The sequence below is a fragment of the Salmo salar genome, chromosome ssa24 (genome assembly GCF_905237065.1).
Source record: "Salmo salar chromosome ssa24, Ssal_v3.1, whole genome shotgun sequence".
In the NCBI taxonomy this organism is placed as follows: Eukaryota; Metazoa; Chordata; class Actinopteri; order Salmoniformes; family Salmonidae; genus Salmo; species Salmo salar.
This window is the reverse complement of record NC_059465.1, coordinates 1,997,535-2,021,584: the sequence shown is the minus strand read 5'-3', so window position 1 is coordinate 2,021,584 and position 24,050 is coordinate 1,997,535. Positions and strand designations below refer to the sequence as shown.

The 24,050-nt window shown below is 40.7% G+C and overlaps 1 protein-coding gene across 1 annotated transcript; it reads left to right on the top strand.

Moving 5' to 3' along the window:
- Nucleotides 1–127: 127 nt before the first annotated feature.
- On the top strand, nucleotides 128–23,886 carry LOC106584909 (heat shock protein beta-8). Its single transcript, XM_014170575.2, has 3 exons — nucleotides 128–965; nucleotides 9,388–9,451; nucleotides 22,687–23,886. Exons 1-3 carry the CDS (start codon nucleotides 569–571, stop codon nucleotides 22,850–22,852), a joined length of 627 nt encoding a protein of 208 aa, XP_014026050.1. The 5' UTR covers nucleotides 128–568; the 3' UTR covers nucleotides 22,853–23,886.
- The last annotated feature ends 164 nt before the right edge of the window (nucleotides 23,887–24,050 follow it).

Here is a 24,050-nt window from a genome sequence, read left to right as displayed (position 1 = left end):
TTCCCTCCCTTCGCCTCTCCCCCTTTCCCTCCCTTCGCCTCTCCCCCTCAGGCACGCTTGTAGCCATGCGTTATTTTCTATTAAAAAGATGAGTCACCGGGGAGCGATCATTTCAACAGACAAGAATCTGTTGGACTAGTAACACACCAGCTAATGGCTAAACTTGGACGGAGAGGGAGGGTCTTCTGTGGTCAACTGTTGCGTCGCGACCGGTTGCGCCCAGCGGCACTACTGTGCACATTCACCGCCAGGGAGAAGGTAGCCATATAAAACGGTTGACCAATCGGTATAATGTCAGTTCAACTCATAGAGGATATTACACTTCTAAGATACTAACTGGAGGGGTAGTTATAAATCAATGTCCTTGGTTTGAAACCGTTATTTTTGGTGATCCAATCCGTAACTGTCATGAGCCCAACACAGGAAATTATCAAATTAAAAACTTTTTCTCTCTTATAGACTACTCAATATTTATAGAATTCGTAGAGGTGTCAGCTTGGGGAGAGTAAACTTGGAAAGGGTAAAAAAAAAATAGTACTTTTCTTCTTCGGGACAACGACCGGTAAACATGGCAGAAGGAGACTTCTACACTCTTGGAAGTAGGCAGAGGGTCCCACGAGATCCGTTCAGAGAGAGTCCGTCTCTCGCCTCCCGATTTATGGACGATGACTTTGGGATGTCCCCTTTCCCCGAAGACTTGTCAATGGACTGGCCCGGCTGGGCTCGGCCTAGCCGGCTCAGCACGCGGCTTTCCGCACCGTTTACTGGCACTCTGCACACTGGGTTTCAGCCAACGCGCGCATCGACTGGGCAGACGCCGGTGTATTGCACGAGATACAGCGAGTCCCCCCGCAGCTCTCCGACCCAGACACCCGGAGAGCCCTGGAAAGTGTGTGTGAACGTCCACAGCTTTAACCCAGAGGAACTTAATGTCAAAACCAAAGATGGGTTTGTAGAAGTGTCAGGTGAGGAAATCTTCGAATCTTAAATAACAAAAGTTACTAATATCGCCTTTATAAATCCAAACTAACCCAACTAATACCACCAGAATTGCTTGGAGGATAAATAAGAAACACTAACAATGTTATTTTCGTTTTAAGTTGTACCCAGCTAGCACATTTAGTTCCTTGGAAATTGTGGAAACGTGTTTTTGGTTTCACATTGGTTGTGGGAAAGAAGCCATACTTCCCTGACCAAGTTAACATTTGTTCTAGGGTTCTGAGGTTCTAGGGTTCTGAGGTTCTGAGAACGTTTTACTCTGGTTCCTTGAAAGTTTTCCTGGGAGGTTTTATTAACGCTCTGAGAACAGAAATTATAGGTTATTTGGAGGTTTTTGAATGACTTTGTAAAAAAATCTACTCAATAACACTGCTAGCTTATTTTGTGTAAACCTTTGTGAACTCCAAGCAGAGATAGGACACATGGAAATTAATGCAAATACATTTCTTTTTTATTGTGACATCAGTACCTATAATCTTCTGTTCTCTATCCTTGGGTTGCCCTTGTTTTTAGTCGGCTTCGCGAGTGTACAAGTATGTTCACTCCGGCCCTGAAACTCCCCATAATTAAATTTGCGACGATTGTACATCCGCTAAGAAAAGTCCGCAAAAAATAAATAAAAAAAATACATAAATGGAGAAGTCAACATACACGTGTAAGTAAAAACTAATGAAAATATTTTAGAAATTGTGCTACTAATGCACAAACACTTCTCACAAAAAGTGAATATGTTTTTCTTTGGTTATCTTTTGGAAATTGTAGAAATAAAACATTTTCCTTCTTCAGAAGTTCCAGCTAGGCAGGCTAACGATAGTTAGCTAATTAATGTGCTAGCTATCATACAGTAGGTGTATATTAATAACTATATATTTAATAAGTAGACATGCACTCATAATTGACTGTAGCGCATATAAAGCACCTATAAGCTACCGGTGGCTGAAAACACAATCATCGCAGGGTGAATGAGTGACGAATTTCCGGCCAAGGGTGGTCAATTTAAAAATCATTCCTTCCTCCCTCGCCCCTTGCCCTGCAAGTGTATACTTGTCAGACGTCATGATACGTCATCTGAAGTGTCCACTTAATTAGTGTGTGTTTTTTAAGTGTTTGGACCGCACAACGGAGTTAGTCCACTGTGCCACCAGGATAGAGCTAGCATGCCATGTTTTTTTATGCATACAAAGCTGTTATTTTTTTGTCTATTCAAACAGACTCCATTTCAAAGAAAACAAGCACTCATTAAGATCAGGTGTGGCTAATTAGTGGGTGCAGCCAACACACCTGAGCACACTTAACAAGATAGAGGAGACAGTTTTGTTGATGAGTTTTGTTGACACTGAACAGAATGTATAGGTTTTTAAATAATATTTTTTAAAACGTTCTCTGAACGCTACCAACATTTTCTTCTGGTTTTGATGGAACATTTTCTTCACATTCTGAGAACTTAATGTATGTTTTTAAATTTCTGAAATTCCCACAGAAGAACATTGTTTCTTAACGTTCTCGGAACAATTTGAGAACATGACTTTAAATGGAACCATGAGGAAACCTGTAGGAAACGTTATGCTTAAGTACTGAAATTCACACAGAAGAATGTTGTTTCATTAACGTTCTCTGAACTATTTGAGAACATTCCCAACGTCAAACCAGTTGGAAAACATTCCGAGAACATTACCCACATGTAAATACAATGTAACCATGTTTGAAGTTTTATGAAACGTTCTGTTAAAGTATTGAAATACAGTACCAAGAAAATATATTTTTTTTGTCAAGTTCCTTAAATGTGCTAAGAATGTTCCAAAGCCAAGCAATTATCCTGCACCATTCCTAGAAAGTTGTGGGAAGGTTGTATGCAAAATTACCATAGGAAAACCACGCTTTCACCAACTGTTATAAACATATGGTTATCAGAATGTTGTGTTCTAGCTGGGTAAAGTACCACAATAGATAAAGTAACACAATAGACATTATTGACAAAATAGTTATATTCATATTTTAAATATTTACATAAATTATTCACATAGCCAGCTCATATCAGCTCATATCAAGGGATGTTATGATATCCTGCCCTACAGTATGGGCAGTAGGACCCATGACTTGCAGATTGCTAGACCAGTTCATCAAGCCTCGGCACCTGTTTAGATTCCTTCAGAATCACTCACCAATACGCCAGATATAGATTTAAGTGAGGAAGGCCCATGACAACAGTATCTGTCCACAAGAAGATAAGCAACACACTACTGTTAGTGTTTAACACTGGAGAGAGAATGTTCTGGAACTATTATTCTGCCTGGTGATAGCTGACTAGACCATTCAGTATTTATTAAATCAATAGCTTGTTGTACTACCATGCCCTGATTCTAGGAACCAAAAACATGAAACAGCTAGGTTCTGGAAGTATTATTCAATTTCTGGCCATTGATGGCTAACTACATCCCTTCTGTATTTAGCCAATTCATATACCAGTAATCTTTGAGTTTGTTGTGTTACCATGCCCTGAACTGATTTACAGAACAGAACTGCTCTGATTGTTGAACCAAATCATTTTAAGGGCTATATTAACCTCCTGTCCAGGGCATCCATATAATCTTTGAGTTTGTTATGTATAACCAGGTCCAGATTGTATAGACAAATAAGCGTAAACAATATTTCAAGCTCTCCATGGCTTCTTTAGAGAGTAGACTAAATATTTAGGGAACAACTGAAGAATGCCAGGGATAACCAGCACCTAGGCAAGGTCTGACGGAAGTATAGGTTAGTGTAGGCTACAGAGAGAAGATACTAGGCCCTATACAAGCTTTATATAAACACGTTGGTATGCCAGTTGGGTCATTTAGTCAGCTAGCTGCCTATCTCCGTGGCTCTGCCTGCCTGCCTCAGTGATCTCGTTCTAAAAGTCTGCCTGTGTGGGGGTGTCACAAGCATGTTCAAGCCGGTGTTGACGTGGCCTCTCCGGGCTTTCTCTCATGTCACAGTTTGTACAAAGCAAAAGTTAACCTAACATTGGCTGAACAGGGTTTTGTCTCATCATAGTCTCTAAGCTATCCAAAGCAGTGTGTCCTTGAGGCTGCATTAAAAACTATGTTTAATTAATGGGTGTAGCCTACTGTATATTTGCAATTAAGGTCTGAGTGTGTTACCAGGGCAGTTTGGAATGTGACATCTGTACCACAAGGGACTGAGGGAGGGTGAGAGGTTCTGGGAGACTGAGAGAAAGCCTGTGGTTGTGTTTTTATTCTCTCCAGACCAGAGCTCACACTGCAGGGGTATAGCGTTGCACATAGCTGGGGGCGGGACCGAGCAGAGGGGCAGAGGGGTGGAGGGCAGCGGCTGCTACACTGACATTTAGCATGTAGAGCAGCTGCACAGACAGAAGTCATAAACAGAACTTTATTAAGATGATGCCTTCATTCTGGGGATTTCCAGATCTCTCTTTATGTCACTCTCTCTGTTTGTCAGGAATATATGTGTTTGGGTTGGTGAGGTCATACTTTGAGAAGAAGCAGGGTTAAGATGGGAGGAGATGGAATGGTGTCTTTCGTCATCATTCCTGTGAATATATGACCCACCCTTACACCAGGGACAAGACTATGTATATACTCTGTGTTTACATCAGTCCACAATCCTGGGAATTAGATAATGACACTGCTATAAATATCTTCAGAAAAATATTTGAGAAATATTTTTGCCAATTATTGCAAGGTTTTGGATTTCAACAACTTCACCCAACTTCAACAAATTCACCCAACTTATTGTGGGAAGCTTGTGGAAGGCTACCCGAAACATGTGACCCAAGTTAAACAATTTAAAGGTAATGCTACCAAATACTAATTGAGTGTATGTGAACTTCTGACACACTGGGAATGTGATGAAATAAATAAAAGCTGAAATAAATAATTCTCTACTATTATTCTGACATTTCACATTCTTAAAATAAAGTGGTGATCCTAACTGACCTAAGCCAGTTAGGATTAAATGTCAGGAATTGTGAAAAACTGATTTTAAATGTATTTGGCTAAGGTGTATGTAAACTTCCGACTTCAGCTGTATATACAGTGCCTTGACTTTTTCCAAATTTTCTTACGTCACAGCCTTATTCTAAAATGTATTTAATAGTTTTTTTCCTAATCAATCTACACACAATACTCCATAATGCCAACGCAAAACAGGTTCAGAAAAATATACAGTTGAAGTCGGAAGTTTACAAGTTTGATGGGTTGCTGCACAGATATTTTCAGGTCTTTCCAGAGATGTTTGATTGGGTTCAACTCTGGGCTCTGGTTGGGCCACTCAAGGACATTCAGAGCCGTGTCCCGAAGCCACTCCTGCATTGTCTCTTGGCTGTGTGCTTACAGGGTCATTGTCCTGTTGGAAGGTGAACCTTCGCCCCAGTCTGAGGTCCTGAGCGCTCTGGAGCAGGTTTTCATTAAGGATCTCTCTGTTCTTTGCTCTGTTCATCTTTACCTCGTTCCTGACTAATCTCTGAGTCCCAGCCACTGAAAAACATCCCCACAGCATGATGCTGCCACCAATATGCTTCGCCGTAGGAATGGTGGTAGGTTTCCTCCAGACTTGAAGCTTGTCAATCTTGGTTTCATCAGACCAGAGAATCTTGTTTTTCACTGTCTGAGAGTCTTTGGGTGACTTTTGGCAAACTCCAAGCGGGTTGGCACGTGCCTTTTACTGAGGAGTGGCTTCCGTCTGGCCACTCTACCATAAAGGCCTGATTGGTGGATTGCTGCAGAGATGGTTGTCCTTCTGGAAGGTTCTTCCATCTCCACAGAGGAACTCTAGTGCTTTGTCAGAGTGACCATTGGGTTTTTGGTCACCTCACAGACCAAGGCCCTTCTCCCCCGATTGCTCAGTTTAGCTGGGCGGCCAGATCTAGGAAGAGTCTTGCTGGTTACAAACTTCTTCCATTTAAGAATGATGGATGCCACCGTGTTTTTTGGGACCTTCAATGCTGCAGAATTTTTTTGTTGTACCGTTCACCAGATCTGTACCTGGACACAATCCTGTCTCGGCACGCTATGGAGAATTACTTCAACCTCATGGCTTGGTTTTTGCTCTAACATGCACTGTCAACTGTGGGACCTTATATAGACAGGTGTGTGCCTATCCAAATCATGTCCAATCAATTAAATTTACCACAGGTGGACTCCAATCAAGTTGTAGAAACATCTCAAGGATGATCAGTGGAAACAGGATGCACCTGAGCTCAATTTCGAGTCTCATAGCAAAGGGTCTGAATACTTATGTAAATAAGGTATTTATGTTACTTTCCAAAGGCACTGTATACACAGTTGAAGTCGGAAGTTTACATACACCTTAGCCAAATAAACTAAGTTTTTCACAATTCCTGACATTTAATCCAAATAAAAAAATCCCTGTCTTAGGTCAGTTAGGATCACCACTTTATTTTAAGAATGTGAAATGTCAGAATAATAGTAGAGAGAATGATTTATTTCAGCTTTTATTTATTTCATCATATTCCCAGTGGGTCAGAAGTTTACATACACTCAATTAGCATTTGGTAGCATTGCCTTTAAATTGTTTCACTTGGGTCAAACATTTCGGGTAGCCTTCCACAAGCTTCCCACAATAAGTTGGGTGAATTTTGTCCCATTCCTCCTGACAGAGCAGGTGTAACTGAATCAGGTTTGTAGGCCTCCTTGCTCGCACAAGCTTTTTCAGTTCTGCCCACAAATCTTTTATAGGATTGAGGTCAGGGCTTTGTGATGGCCACTCCAATACCTTGACTTTGTTGTCCTTGAGCCATTTTGCCACAACTTTGGAAGTATGCGTGGGGTCATTGTTCATTTGGAAGACCCATTTGCGACCAAGCTTTAACCTGTTGGGTCTAGGGGGCAGCATTTGCACGTCTGGATAAAAAAAATGTACCCGATTTAATCTGGTTACTAATCCTACCCAGTAACTAGAATATGCATATACTTATTATATATGGATAGAAAACACTCTAAAGTTTCCAAAACTGTTTGAATGGTGTCTGTGAGTATAACAGAACTCATTTGGCAGGCAAAACCCTGAGACATTTTCTGACAGGAAGTGGATACCTGATGTGTTGTATTGACTTTAAACCTATCCCATTGAAAAACACAGGGGTTTAGGAATATTTTGGCACTTCCTATTGCTTCCACTAGATGTCACCAGCCTTTACAAAGTGTTTTGAGTCTTCTGGAGGGAGATCTGACCGAACAAGAGCCATGGAACGGTGATGTCCCATTAGACACCTGGCGCGCTAGTTCATGTTGGGTACCCTCGTTCCAATACGTTATAAAAGAGTATGCATTCGTCCACCTTGAATATTATTCATGTTCTGGTTAAAAAGGCCCTAATGATTTATGCTATACAACGTTTGACATGTTTGAACGAACGGAAATATATTTTTTCCCCTCGTTCATGACGAGAAGTCCGGCTGGCTTACATCATGTGCTAACGAGACGGAGATTTTTGGACATAAATGATGAGCTTTTTTGAACAAAACTACATTCGTTATGGACCTGTGATACCTGGAAGTGACATCTGATGAAGAGAATCAAAGGTAATGGATTATTTACATAGTATTTTCGATTTTAGATCTCCCCAACATGACGTCTAGTCTGTATCGCAACGCGTATTTTTCTGGGCGCAGTGCTCAGATTATTGCAAAGTGTGATTTCCCAGTAAGGTTATTTTTAAATCTGGCAAGTTGATTGCGTTCAAGAGATGTAAATCTATAATTCTTTAAATGACAATATAATATTTTACCAATGTTTTCTAATTTTAATTATTTAATTTCTGACGCTGACTTGACTGCCGGTTATTGGAGGGAAACGATTTCCTCAACATCAATGCCATAGTAAAACGCTGTTTTTGTATATAAATATGAACTTGATAGAACTAAAAATGCATGCATTGTCTAACATAATGTCCTAGGAGTGTCATCTGATGGAGATTGTAAAAGGTTAGTGCATCATTTTAGCTGGTTTTATGGTTTTGGTGACCCTGTCTTTGACTTGACAAAACATTACACACAACTCTTGTAAATGTACTGTCCTAACATACTCTAAATTTATGCTTTCGCCGTAAAACCTTTTTGAAATCGTAAAACGTGGTTAGATTAAGGAGATGTTTATCTTTCAAATGGTGTAACATAGTTGTATTTTTGAAAAATTTGAATTTTGACATTTATTTGGATTCAAATTTGCCGCTCTTGAAATGCACCTGCTGTTGATGGAGTGCACCACGGGTGGCACGCTAGCGTCCCACCTAGCCCCAAGAGGTTAACTTCCTGACTGATGTCTTGAGATGTTGCTTCAATATATCCACACAATTTTGCTTCCTCATGATGCCATCTATTTTGTGAAGTGCACCAGTCGCTCCTGCAGCAAAGCACCCCCACAACGTGATGCTGCCACCCCCGTGCTTCACGGTTGGGATGGTGTTCTTTGGCTTGCAAGCCTCCCCCTTTTTTCTCCAAACATAACGATGGTCATTATGGCCAAACAGTTCTATTTTTGTTTCATCAGACCAGAGGACATTTCTATCAAAAAGTACGATCTTTGTCCCCCATGTGCAGTTGCAAACCGTAGTCTGGCTTTTTTATGGTGGTTTTGGAGCAGTGGCTTCTAGGAGACAGAACGTGTCTCCTTCCTGAACGGTATGACAGCTGCGTGGTCCCATGGTGTTTAGACCTGCGTACTATTGTTTGTACAGATGAACGTGGTACCTTCAGGTGTTTGGAAATTGCTCCAAAGGATGAACCAGACTTGTGGAGGTCTACAATTTTTCTTGGTCTTGGGTGATATCTTTTGATTTTCCCATGATGTCAAGCAAAGAGGCACTGTGTTTGAAGGTATGCTTTGAAATACATCCACAGGTACACCTCCAATTGACTCAAATGATGTCAATTAGCCTATCAGACGCTTCTAAAGCCATGACATAATTTTCTGGAATTTTCCAAGCTGTTTAAAGGCACAGTCAACATAGTGTATGTAAACTTCTGACCCACTGGAATTGAGATACAGTGAAATAAACTGTCTGTAAACAATTGTTGGAAAAAGACCTGTGTCATGCACAAAGTAGATGTCCTAACCGACTTGCCAAAACTATAGTTTGTTAACATGAAATTTGTGGAGCGGTTGAAAACAAGTTTTCATGACTCCAACCTGAGTGTATGTAAACTTCCGACTTCCACACTATATATATGAAGTAATGTTTAGTGTATTGGTCTGTTTTCTGTGTCTAGTAACAGAGATATGTTCAGGGTCTTATCTTCCTCCTTGACCTGATAATGACCAAGCAACAGAGGTTACACCATTTGACAATGTATTATTGGTTAGGGTTATTGAACTCTGCTCATTGGATTTCATGTTGTTTTTTCCACAGGGAAACATGAAGAGAAGCAAAAGGAAGGAGGTATAGTGACAAAGAATTTCACAAAGAAGATACAGTAAGTATCCATAGCCACATGCAACAATGATAACAACAGCAACAACAGCCAATAAACACATACTCCCTTAGGATTACTTTGCCTAGCGTCCATATCTCACAGGTAATCAAACATTTCAAACACATCATATGATCCCATTTCAAAGTTGTCACTCGTTCCTCGATGAGCAAAACAACAACCTTTAGCCTCCCCACAGGGAATCTATCCGACATTTCAAACATCTATTTTGATACGGTCCAATATAACCAAATAAAAAAAATGGCTAAAGGAACACCTTACTGCACAATTGGGGACTGTGAATAGACACAGCCATTTTATATATCTTGTATGGTAATTTGCACTGTATTATGTATTAGACCTAGATATTGTGTGTATGAACTGAGATGTAGGCTATGTGTGACGTTTTAAATGTATGTAGTTCAGTCCTTGACTAATAATGTTCTGTACTATGTATTATGTCATGTTTCATGTGGATCCCAGGAAGAGTAACTGCTGCTTTTGTAGGGATCCTAATAAATACCAAATACCAATATCAAAAATTATCACCAATTCAGCAACAACTGATAAACAGTTGCTGCCTCAGAATTAGTTACTGTCTCCCCACAGGCAATCCATCAGACATTTCAAACATCTACTGTCAAATGATCTCATATCAAAATGCCAGCTAAGTGGCCCAGTAACCCAAGGCAGCTAGGGCACAGAAGTTTCCATACGGCCATGCCCCTGTTAATTAGGACTATGGAACATCAAACAGTGGTGCTAATCACAAGTATGGGAGCACTGGCTACCTATCAAATGGCACCCTTTCCTTACATACTGCACTACTTTTGACCAGACCCCTATGTGCCCTGGTCAAAAGTAGGGAATATTGTGCCATTTGGGATACAGCACTGTCTTACAGGCACGGTGGAGGTGGCGTCACTTCAATGTTATTAATTTACTCTTGGCTAATTAGTAGGCAGCTAGTCTGCACTGGCACCAGCACTACTCTCTCTCTTCATATCACCAAGTCTTGTAATTGTAATCCCTCAGATCACACAGGCACACACACACACACACACACACACACACACACACACACACACACACACACACACACACACACACACACACACACACACTAAGACACACACACACACAGACACATTCACACACATCGTGCTCCAGCTAAGCGAAACCCAAAGCAAGAGACAGACTGAGAGATAGAATAGTGGGTATATAAATAACTGTCCTCAATACAGAAATCCTCTGGCTGTAGAGTACAGTAGGCTACCCCCAGTGGAGAGAGAGAGGAGACATTCCTGTACTGCCTAACTAATCTAATCTGTTGTTATTAGTGAAAAAGACAAGGGGCTTGAGTCAATCTGTAGCGCTGAAGATCCGCGAATGAAATTCCAAGGTAATTTCCGATTGAGCCGACATATGCAGCATTTACCATGAATGCAATCTTCGCAAACAAGGATAACATTGCCTTTGAATTTATTTTGCGCTATACTGCGGATCTTCAGATCTATGGATTAAATCGAGCCCTAGAGCTTGTTATTCCTTGCAGAATATAAAATTCTGCTGTGCGTCGGAGCACCCCCTCCCACATTCACCGGATAGGCACCAGATAGGTGCAGTGAAATGTGTTGTTTTATAGGATTAAACAATTTTTCACCTAGTCAGCTCAGGTATTCAAACCAGCAACATTTTGGTTTCTGGCCCAACATGTTAACCACTAGGTTACCTGCCACCCTTACAACAATTTTTAGCTGTGACTATGTTCATGATATAACACAGCTTCTTGTGCCTTTATTTCTTAATTAACTTATTGTGGTCTTTCTAGCATAGGATCTTAGAGAGAGGAGTGTGGATAAATTATTAACTATTTGGGATTTTTCTCTGACTCTTCTGTGCATCAACAAGGTTAACTACTTATGTTATTCCAACCTGGGGTAGACGTAACATAGTAAACGAAAATCCGGGATACTTAACCTGTTGGGGCTAGGGGGCAGTATTGAGAATTTTGAAAAAGATATGTGCCCATTTTTAACTGCCACCTACACCAACTCAGAAGCTAGGATATGCATAGTATTACCAGATTTGGATAGAAAACACTCTGAACTTTCTAAAACTGTTTGAATGGTGTCTGTAAGTATAACAAAACTCATATGGCAGGCAAAAACCTGAGAAAACCTGAGAGAAAAAAATAATTTTGTGGCTGTACTATTTTTTTAAATCATTGTTTAATAGATACCACAGTGAGAAAGGATTCATTTCGCAACTCCTACGGCTTCCACTAGATGTCAGCGATCTTTATAAAGTTGTTTGAAGCGTCTATGATCAACAGAGACCGGATGACAAGGAAGGGAAGTTGACCTCCCTGGGATGTCGTCACTTCCATTATTGTCTGCACCTGCTCAATCATGTGATGCGAGACAATTTTCAAAAACGTTTTTCTAGACACAGGAGCGGTCGGGTTGAAACATTACTGATGTTTCACGTTAAAAATGGCTCCAAAGATTGATGCTAAACAACGTTTGACATGTTTGAACGAACGTAAATAGATTATTTTTGTAACTTTTTTTAACTTTTCGCCGTGACTTCCCACCCCCCCCCGCCCGCGCTACTTTTGAGTAGCCACCGAAGCGCTAACAACATGGAACAACTTGGAGTTATTTGGACATCAATTATGAACTTTGTCAAAAGAAACCACATTTGTAGTGGACCTGGGATTCCTGGAAGTGCCAATGGATGAAGATAATCAAAGGTAAGGGATTATTGACGATAGTATTATTGATATTAGATGGTTACAAGATGATGCTAACCTATATAGCCTAGCCTATTGTTCTTAGCACAGCACCCGGTTTATTGCAACTTGTGATTTCCCAGTAAAGTTATTTTGAAATCTGGCAATACAGTAGCATTTACGAAATGTTAAAATATAATTATTTGAATGACAATATTATCATTTACCAATGTTTTCGAATAGTAATTTTGTAAATTGTAACGTTGTTCACCGGAAGCATTTCAGAGAAGAAAAAAATCTGAATTTCACCGCTACTGTAAAATGCTGTTTTTGGATATAAATATGAACTTGATGGAACAAAAAATGCATGTATTGTATAACATAATGTCCTAGGAGTGTCATCTGATGGAGATTGCCAAAGGTTAGTGCATAATTTTAGCTGGTTTCTGCTTTTGGTGACGCCTGACCTTGAATTGAAAATGGATGTTTGTACTTTTGTGGCTATGTCCTAACATAATCTAACTTTATGCTTTTGCCGTAAAGCCTCTTTGAAAATCGAACAATGTGGTTGGAATAAGGAGATGTTTATCTTTTAAATGGTGTAAAATAGTTGATTGTTTGAGAAATTGAAATGATTAGATTTTTGATGTTTTGAATTTCCAGCCTTGTTAGCAATCCCGTCTCGGGGTTCATTGCTAACCTGTAGCCCCAACAGGTTTTAAATGAGTATGATATGTTACGTTTGGAATTGTATCATTCGTTTGTTGGTGTCCATCATTAGTTTCGTATGATATGTTACGAATTATAATTCATAAGATATGTTACGAATTACAATTCGTATGATGTGTTATGAATTGCAACCTATACAATATGTTACAAATTTGCAATATGTATGATATGTTATGAATTCCAATTTGTTGTGCCTAACGTTAGCTGGGTGGCTAAAGTTAACGTTAGCTAGGTGGCTAACAGTAGCTAGGCTAGGCGTTAGGGTTAAGGTTAGGGTTAAGGTTAAGGGCTAGGAGTTAGGTTAAAAGGTTAGGGGAGGATTTTGCTAATATTCTAAGTAGTTGCAAAGTAGCAAATTATCTAAAATGCTAAAGTTGTCCGTGATGAGATTCAAACATGCATTATTTGGGTTTCTAGACATTCGTGTTATACACCTACCCATCCACCCCGCCCAACCACCCTACTTTAGTTGTTGCCTTATTAAGTAACCTTCTGTCTTATTTAACCATACCAAACATAACATATCATACTCATTTGAGTGTCCCAGATTTTTATTTACTATGTTACGTCTAGTCTTTGAGACCAGGATGGCTATTGTCATAACGCTCCTGCGAAGATCTGAAGGATCAAGTTACAGTCGGTCCGCTCTACAGCGCCCTCTCTCTCCCGCAGAGGTGGAGGGGGCCACTTTATGGCGGTCGTAAAATACTCTGCTTCTGGGCTCTGTAGTATCGAGATTGGAATGTGACTGTGGAACACAGACACTTGGACGTCAAAAAGTTGAATAATTGAACAGTATTTCTGTATTCCAAGTAGTTTGGGTGGTCCATGGACACTTAAGGAACAGTCATGTCGAGTTTGTTTCATTTGGTGACCTCATGAAGGACAGGAGACACACAGTACTGCTTCTTTGTTTGTATACACTTCTCAATTATGGGGTTTGCATCTGATGTTGTATAAAATAAATTATTAAGCATAAGGATACTTTTGCTAAAGATAACAATGTGATCTTAGTCTTCTAAATGAGAATTGTTTTTCATAGTAACTTATGATCAGTCAGTGGCCACGCCCCCGTGAGCACAGACATTACACGGCGTCATGGAATGCCCCCTTTTCTACTCCTGTATAAAGCCACCCGTGCCAAAATGTACATTAGACCAAAAAACATGGAAGCTGTCGCCTCATGTTGAAGTGGTTGGCAACTCTACCAAAGGACAAGACCAGAGAACGTGGAGATCATTCCCACGTTGAAATGGCAAAGAAATCTACAAACTAAAGAATAAATATTTAGGCTGCAGCTGTTTAAGTACTTTAGTCTGGTAAACGCAACTGGTCGAACGACCGAATGGTACTCTGACGTATCCATTATAACAAGCTACAACTACGAAAGACTTTGATCTCTGGGGGAATGCAACCAGAGACTCTCTGATGAACTATTATCCAGCAGACGGACCAGCAATCACAGAGAGGGACAACAAAGGCATACACTCATAAATATGTAAATTGCAATTTCTTTTCGAATGAGCGGCTGTTCATGTTCAAAGTATTAGCATTTCCATGAGGGTAGTTATCAACTCTGAATTTCCCGCTCTTGAGCTGTCCCCACCCCTTTCCTTTGTCTACCAAGCTGTCATATCGGTTTTGTCCACTAGGGACTTTTCTTTGTGTCATGTTAGTAACTGACCTACTGTGTGTGTGTTTATGTAATTCTGTGATTGATTAGTTATTTAGTAAATAAATAATTAAGCCAATTTGTATATCACTGATTCATGATTTATGATGCTAGGATTCGTGCAGATATCCCAGGGTTTGCCACATTCAGGAGTGAGACTGATGAGGTAATAATACATTAATAGAAGACTGTAATCGATAAGATAATAAATTATCTGAAGAGTTATATTCGGGAAATTGTAACTCTATAAACAACATTTTCCATAGGTGCCCCGACTTCCTAGTTAATTATCATTCCATGATTCGTTTAATCACAGAATAATTACACAACGAGAATTGATTTGATAATATAACAGTCTACAAATTTAATGACAGCAAATGCTACGACACTATTCTAAAAAACAATACTCAATGCCTCTCTGTGTATCTCTCTCTGGAATATACACTGCTCAAAAAAAGGGAACACTTAAACAACACATCCTAGATCTGAATGAAAGAAATAATCTTATTAACTACTTTTTTCTTTACATAGCTGAATGTGCTGACAACAAAATCACACAAAAATAATCAATGGAAATTCAATTTATCAACCCATGGAGGTCTGGATTTGGAGTCACACTCAAAATTAAAGTGGAAAACCACACTACAGGCTGATCCAACTTTGATGTAATGTCCTTAAAACAAGTCAAAATGAGGCTCAGTAGTGTGTGTGGCCTCCACGTGCCTGTATGACCTCCCTACAACGCCTGGGCATGCTCCTGATGAAGTGGCGGATGGTCTCCTGAGGGATTTCCTCCCAGACCTGGACTAAAGCATCCGCCAACTCCTGGACAGTCTGTGGTGCAACGTGGCATTGGTGGATTGAGCGAGACATGATGTCCCAGATGTGCTCAATTGGATTCAGGTCTGGGGAACGGGCGGGCCAGCCCATAGCATCAATGCCTTCCTCTTGCAGGAACTGCTGACACACTCCAGCCACATGAGGTCTAGCATTGTCTTGCATTAGGAGGAACCCAGGGCCAACCGCACCAGCATATGGTCTCACAAGGGGTCTGAGGATCTCATCTCGGTACCTAATGGCAGTCAGGCTACCTCTGGCGAGCACATGGAGGGCTGTGCGGCCCCCCAAAGAAATGCCACCCCACACCATGACTGACCCACCGCCAAACCGGTCATGCTGGAGGATGTTGCAGGCAGCAGAACGTTCTCCACGGCGTCTCCAGACTCTGTCACGTCTGTCACATGCTCAGTGTGAACCTGCTTTCATCTGTGAAGAGCACAGGGCGCCAGTGGCAAATTTGCCAATCTTGGTGTTCTCTGGCAAATGCCAAACGTCCTGCACGGTGTTTGGCTGTAAGCACAACCCCCACCTGTGGACGTCGGGCCCTCATACCACCCTCATGGAGTCTGTTTCTGACCGTTTGAGCAGACACATGCACATTTGTGGCCTGCTGGAGATCATTTTGCAGGGCTCTGGCAGAGCTCCTCCTGCTCCTCCTTGCACAAAGGCGGAGGTAGCGGTCCTGCTGATGGGTTGTTGCCCTCCTACGGCCTCCTCCACATCTCCTGATGTACTGGCCTGTCTCCTGGTAGCGCCTCCATGCTCTGGACACTACGCTGACAGACACAGCAAACCTTCTTGCCACAGCTCGCATTGATGTGCCATCCGGGATGAGCTGCACTACCTGAGCCACTTGTGTGGGTTGTAGACTCCGTCTCATGCTACCACTAGAGTGAAAGCACCGCCAGCATTCAAAAGTGACCAAAACATCAGCCAGGAAGCATAGGAACTGAGAAGTGGTCTGTGGTCACCACCTGCTGAACCACTCCTTTATTGGGGGTGTCTTGCTTATTGCCTATAATTTCCACCTGTTGTCTATTCCATTTGCACAACAGCATGTGAAATGTATTGTCAATCAGTGTTGCTTCCTAAGTGGACAGTTTGATTTCACAGAAGTGTGATTAACTTGGAGTTACATTGTGTTGTTTAAGTGTTCCCTTTATTTTTTTGAGCAGTGTAATTCCTATGTGTTTTTCTGTGAAGGTCTCTATGCTAGCTATTTGGTTTGTTATTCGGGGCTGTGGGTGGATTGTATGATTCGTCTTTGAGACCAGGCTGGCTATTCAAGAAACAAATACTCAATGTCTCTCTGTGTCTCTCTCTGGAATGTAATTCCTATATGTTTTTCTGTGAAGGTCTCTCTCTGTGCTAGCTATTTGGTTTGTTATTCAGGGCTGTGGGTGGATTGTCATTGTCACTTTACCTCCTGTCTCTCTCTTCCCGCAAGCCCTGTTTCACTGCCTCTCCCCCCAAAAAAGCATATTGGACAGTTTTGGGCAGCCATAAAGAATCAATGGGAGAGATAAAAAGCAATGTAGCCAGAGGTGAATAAAATCCCCAGCCGGACAGATACTATTATGCAGTCGGGTGTGTCACGTAATAAGCCGGGCTGAGTGATTTGACTTTGTCAGAGAGACTTGCTGCATTTGGCTCCCTGAAAACAGGGGACTGTGAATTGGAGCCTTGAAGCCTGGGATGATTTATTATGGGGTCTTCATTCATTTCCAAGTTTCCACACATGAGTATGTCTGTGGTTTCTCTTTACCCTTGATGTGCCAATCTTTACCCTTGCTCTCTGGCTTCCTCAGACTAGGACAGGCAATTGTCAGTTGTGTGTAAAATGGTAGAGAGACTGTAGAGGGGTTATGATAATGAAATGGAGGCTGGACTCTAGGTCTGAGTCTACGAGGCTCTGCCCTTTAAAAAAAACAGTTCCCACATCCAATTTATGTGAAAATCGGGTATGCAGATTCACATGTGGGGTTGAAATCATGTTATTCTCCTCACATGTGAAAAGATGGTGTTAACATGTTGCAGTAGCAATGTTTCCATCTGGGATTTAGGGTGACCACATCTAAAAAGCCCAAATGCGGTACAAAGGATTTAAACGATAACACGATTAAATAAACCCTCTTTCCTGCAATTCTCCCTATCTTTGGTTATGTTACGCTGGCTTTTTTCCAGTTGCAAGTTTTGGCACATTCATTTCAACAACATAGCACCCTGCATCTCACTGCTGTTTTGCCTCTGAAGCTACAGTAAGCAGGGTCAGTCCAGGTCAGTCTCTGAATGGGAGCTGAAGTGGTGAAAAATAAACATATGAAAAAGAATGTCACATGTGGGGAAACATTTTTTTCACAATGGAAAACCGTGAAAAATGTATGTGAAACTTCACACGTGTCCCAAAACCACGTGTCTGACTCGTGAAAATTTTAACAACAACAAATTATTAATTTGTTTCACGTGAATTCGGTCCTATGTAGCAACATTTTAAATTGTGTTTTTTACATTGGATAAAAGTAGAGACTATAGAAAATGGTACATACGCTACAGTTGAGGAACAATGGGAAAGTAATTCTGCTTTGAAAGTTGATAAACTTGTCACCCCACTTTTGAGAAAATGGCCCTTGAAGTATTTTTGGTACACCTACTGGAGCTCTTCTTTGTCTACACCCATTCAGCATCCTTCACACCCTCTTTAGCCTAAGCCCCAACCCATCTCTTTAAAGATTCACATGTAAGGCCATGTGCTCAACAGAGTGAGTAGTGTAGTAAACAACCAAAGTTTTTAAGACAAAAAAATGTAAAAGTAGTAGCCTACAATAAGGAAAGATTCCAGGTAAAAATATATTTTATTGTCCTTGGCCTATATCCTAATCTGACTTTAGTGCAGGTCATGTTGTTCTTCACATTACCGTCTCTGGTAAACACACACTCAAATAAAATAAAATAAAATACAGAATACAGAAGGTGTAAATGGTAGAGTGAAATGATTACTTGCATATTTGCGTAGTAGCGATATCAAAAACAGAAAATGTCCAGATAATTGTTAGATGACGCTTACCCAGACACATTTGTCTAAATTGATGGGTCATGTGAAAGAAATGCTATAACCACCCCCTAGCCACATCTAGCTAAGTGGATGGGTCACTATTGTCTAGACATGTACACATGTTCATGAAATACAATAGATGGCTGTAACCACCCCGACACACCTGGCTGACTTGATGGGTCTTGTTGTTTAGCTAAAGTATTTTTGTTTAGCTAAACAATGAACTGACATAATCTCAACTCATATTAAACTGATTGTCATAGTGGTAGTATACATATACATGTTGCTAAAGCTAACCAACTATGTTCAATGTTAGCTAGCTAGCTAACATTAGGCTATTACAAGCAATGCATATAGTTTTCTGATTCGAATAATATTACTACACAGATCATACACGTAACTTTAACTAGCGAGCCAGCAAGCTATCGTTCACTAGCTAGCGAACAGTACGCTTTAACTTGCAATGAAAATGACTTTCTGACTAAATTAGAAACTTATAATATATGAAAATGTAGCTAGACTCTTACATGGATGAACACTTTATGGCAGACTGGAACCATTTAACTCTGTTTGTAGCTACATCTTGTTTGGCCAGTGTTGTGTCAAGTCACTCCGGTTCACACTGACCGTGGCGTGTGCAGAAAGTAGCCTATCACAACTCTTTCCAACTGATCTGTCGATGCTAAATTCAGGGCATCAATGTTGTTGAGAAAAGTAGCAAAACCTTTGTAATTTTCGATGGCTAATGTTATATCTTTCAAAAAAACCGTGTTTGAAAGGATAATCAACACATACTGAGCAGCTCACGTTATAGACAGAAGCCAGCTACATGGCAGACCAATGCAAACTCATCTCCCGGCCTGTCCAGCCCATCCATTATCTCAGCCAATCATGGCTAGCGGGAAGGTTCCTGACTTTTTCCGTGGCTAAACCAACTAGGCTCATAATGTAACAATTTTATTCGATTTACAGATGGAATCCAAATTTGTTAATAAGGCACATGAAAGTTGACATTTTCCAGTAGGCATTTCTGGCCAAAATATATATTTTTAGATATGTTCAAATGCCTCTCCTCTGAAGTAGTGACGTGCAACATACATACGCCTATCTTCCTTAAAGGGTCACATATGTGTGTTCACACATGTGTCTGAAAACCATGTTTTTTTCTTATGTGATTTTTTTTCATGTGTTTCTTTTGTAAGGATGTTGTTTATTTAAGCATAGGAACACTTGGCAGCTCATATGGAAACTCCAGCGACGGACAGAGGGCTTTATATGGCCAAGCTGCTTGACAAAGACCAGAGACCCGTCTGTCTGGGGTCTCTCTCTCTCTCTCTCTCTCTCTCTCTTTCTCTCTCTTTCTCTCTCTCTTTCTCTCTCTCTCTCTCTCTCTCTCTCTCTCTCTCATATAACTATATTGCAGATCTTAACTCGAACCAGTGTGCCTGGCACCTACTACCGTACTCCATTCAAAGGAACTTAAATTGTTTGTCATGCCCATGGCACACATACACCATATCTCAATTGTCTCAAGGCTTAAAATCCCTCTTTAACCTGTTTCCTCAACATCATCTAAACTGATTGAGGTGGATTTATCAAGTGACATCCAATAAGGGATCATAGCTTTCACCTGGATTCACCTGGTCAGTCTATGTTGTGGAAAGAGCAGGTGTTCTTAAAAAGCTGTAATATGTAACTTTTTGGGCAACCCAATTAAATCATTCTCATTAAAAGCAAGTCTAAGAAGCGGTATATATATGTTCTATGTGACCTATTTCTATGCTTCCCATTCTCAAGTTTTGTTTTGTTTTGTTTTACTTTCAGTTTTGTACACCAGCTTTAAACAGCTAAAATACAATATTTTTGGCTATAGAAAATATATTTCACAGCTATTTAGATGGTACAATGATTCCTACGCTATATTTGCTTGTTTTTTCACGTAAACTGAAATTTGGCGCACTATTAGAATTTTAGCAACCAGGAAATAGCAGAGCGATTTCTGCATACTGCATCTTTACTGTTTCGTACAATCAATGTATTTAAAATAAGGAAGAGAATGTATGTTTAGATCATGCTTATGAAGTATTATATAACATGTGCTACTACAGTGTCATAAACCAGATTAGACCAGATAAAACTCAGCAAAGGTTAATCCCATGCTGACCTTTGATAGGAATTGATAGCAGAGAACACAAGACCTCTAACTTTACCCAGAGCCATATGCTTCTGTCTGGGCTATATACTCCAAGGATATATCCTATCTAGCAACCAAGCTAATCTTTAAATCTCTGTTTGTTTATCTCATATTGGTCCAATCATATTAGTGTTTTGTCCAAAATGGCACCCTATTTTCTACTTCTGACCAGAGCCCTATGGGCCGTGAATAGGGTGCAATTTCAGAAGCAATCTCTGTCTGTTTATCTCATATTGGTCCAATCATACCAGTCCTCCTCTCTCCATCCTTCTCTCTTGGCCCTCTACTATTTTCTATTTTTACCAATGACCTGCCATGGGCATTAAACAAAGCCTGTGTGTCCATGTATGCTGATGATTCAACCCTCTACACGTCAGCAACCACAGCTAGTGAAATCACTCCAACCCTAGAATGGGTAGCCTGTAATAAACTGGTACTGAACATAATTCCCTAAGTTCTAGACCTCAGCTGAATCTGGTAATGAATGGTGTGGCTGTTGAGCAAGTTGAGGAGACTAAATTCCTTGGTTTTACCTTAGATTGTAAACTGTCATTGTCAAAAATATATGGATTCAATGTTTGTAAAGATGGGGAGAGGTCTGTCCATGATAAGAGATGCTCTGCTTTTTTGACACCACACTAAACAAAGCAATTCCTGCAGGCTCTAGTTTGATCTTATCTTGATTATTGTCCAGTCATATGGCCAAGTACTACAAATAACCTAGTTACACTGCAGCTGGCCCAGAACTGAGTGGCACGTTTTGCTCTTCATTGTAATCAGAGGGATAATATCAGTAATATGCATTCCACGCTCTCTTGGCTAAGAGTTGAGGAAAGACTGACTGCATCACTTCTTCTTTTTATACGAAACATTTGTGTTGGAAATTCCAAATTGTTTGCATTGTCATCTTACACACAGCACTGACACACACACATTTACCCCACCAGACATGCCACCAGGGGTCTTTTCACAGTCCCCAGTATTATACAGAGCCATGAGTGCATTGAACTGCCTTCCATCTCATGTGTGTACTGACATGTGTAACTGACAGATGCAAATGCACATGCACACTAGATGTTAATGTTTTTAAATGTATGCACATTTTTAAAGTATTTTGTCTATAATGTATTTTCCATTATGTGTCGGACCCCAATAAGCCTAGCTGTCGCCATTGGCGTCGGCTAATGGGGATCGTAATAAAATAAAATAAAATCCTCCAGAATCCTCATAAACATTTTTGACAGGCGGTAATGATATCTCACTCTCTCTCTAAACAATTTTTCTCTGTCTGTCACTCTGTCCATGTCTCTTTCTCTCTCCCTCTTTCCCTCTCTCTCAAAACGCATTTATGAGGAAGCCATTTATGCTAATTTAGTCATAAACTAGTTCAAAAACCAAGGGGGAAAAGGGAGAGGGAAATTGGCTGTTACCTGTCTGTCTGGCTGTTGAGATGAGCTGATTAGAAAAGTATGCAAATGGGAATTTCAGGTGATAATAGACTTTGCATCAGACAGCCATTTTGAATAATTGGAATCAGCCCTCATTTCTCAATCCTGCACCTGGAGCGAGTATGTCTCTTTTTTCTCCTTCTTCTTTTTTTCTTCCTCACGGCGCTGCGATGGTGACGGCAGCCAGAACATTTTAATGAAAACCTGAAAAATGAGCGTTGGCCAAAGAAAAAAAAAAAAATTGCTTTCAACATTAATTTAATCTGGAGCCAAGGTTTCTACTTACGGATTGTGTTAAATCCTATGTTTATAACTGGAGGCTGTTATAGGTATCGACAAGATGTCAATCAAATCCATTTGTTAGCACCAAACAGTAGTTGCAGTACTGCTGAGGTAATTCAGAAAAGGTTGCAAAGTTTTTAAAACCTCCAAGCACAGTTGCTTACACCATGTTTTTCCTTTCCTTCCACACCTGTTCTCTCCGTCTTTGTAGTTACCAACTTTTTCAAGACCCTCAAGCTTAAAGTTGTATGTACAAGTCTCTCAAATGCTCTTTCTCTCCCTCTTAGGATTCCAACCGACGTGGACCCTCTGAGGGTCTTCGCCTCCTTGTCGCCAGAGGGTGTGTTGATCATCGAGGTACGGCAGAGCCCTCCCTACTACCTCTTCAGTAACGAATGTCCTCAGGGAGAGATGGAAGAGGCCAGCCAGAGCCAGGAGGCCACCATGGTCTAGGATGAAGCCCAGGACCGAGCTCTCTCCCCTGGGGAGACACAGCCTCACCCCGGGCCCCCCTCAGGACATAATAGAGCATCCAGCAGACTAGAGAAAGGGCTAACACAGGTTCAAAGCCATCGAGACCTTCCGCGTTATGTTGTTGGGGTGACTCCGAAATGGCACCCTATTCACTATTAAGTAGTGCACTGAATATGGTCCCAAAGAAGCACTCTGATTTTCTTTTTGAGTGTTAAGTAATCACACAATTACTCCCCTAAAATATATAATAATAACATGGTGTTTGTGTATCTCTTGGCAGCGAAGGCTACTTGGATCTGTCACAGATTTAATTAAAAGTCACAAACTAAATCAATTCTAATGTCTCACAGTAGAGTTGCTATATACAGTATGCATCCAGTCCCAGATGCAATACTGAACTGACTCCAGATCCTAAACTGAGCAGCCTAGAAGCAGGCTGGGGCCCATGCTGTCTGAATCATCCTGAATCATCCTGTGGTTTTCTATCCGTATCCCATTTGTGATGAAAACGTAATTTGACAGAATGCTTCATATACACCATATTATGTTAAATGTGTAATTGAAAGAAGCACATTCAAATGGATAATCAAATAAAGTCATCCCATATGCCTTTATTTCTGAGTGGGAAGACTTAATGAAAGGGATATTCCCATCATTATAGTGTGTAACCTACTGTACGTGTGTGTTGAAACTGTATTCTACCCTAATGTAGGCCTACTGTCTGTAAATACATTGCACTTAACAGTACGTGCCAACCCATAGACACATCTATTTGAGTGCCATGATTACCCTACCTAGAGGTCTTACAAACTGATGTTCGTTGCATTTTTCTATTTGTACATGTAATGATGACGCTGTGTTCGTTCTTGGTGCAAAGGGAATTCATTTTTGCTAGACTTCTCCACTCCCTCCCCCCTCCTTCCTCTGCCGTCCCTCATCTCCTCCATCCCTCTCTCCTCCTTTCCGTCATGTCTTTGTATTTGTTTATGCAATAAAATCTCCCATCAATCCCAGTGTGTGTTCACATCTGTGTGTTTTGTTCTGTCTGCCATGTACAGTAAGGGCCAGAATCCAAGATGTCTGCCCAACAACAGTAATTGGGTAACAGCTTAGTGTAAGTGTGCATCTCAAATGGTACTTTATTCCCTTTTATAGTGCACTACTTATGGTCCATAGG

Coding starts and splice junctions, on each gene's coding strand:
- LOC106584909 (XM_014170575.2), top strand. CDS start 569: ATGGCAGAAGGAGACTTCTACACTCTTGGAAGTAGGCAGAGGGTCCCA. Junction 966..9,387: donor TGGGTTTGTAGAAGTGTCAG/GTGAGGAAATCT, acceptor TTTTTTCCACAG/GGAAACATGAAGAGAAGCAA. Junction 9,452..22,686: donor AATTTCACAAAGAAGATACA/GTAAGTATCCAT, acceptor TCTCCCTCTTAG/GATTCCAACCGACGTGGACC.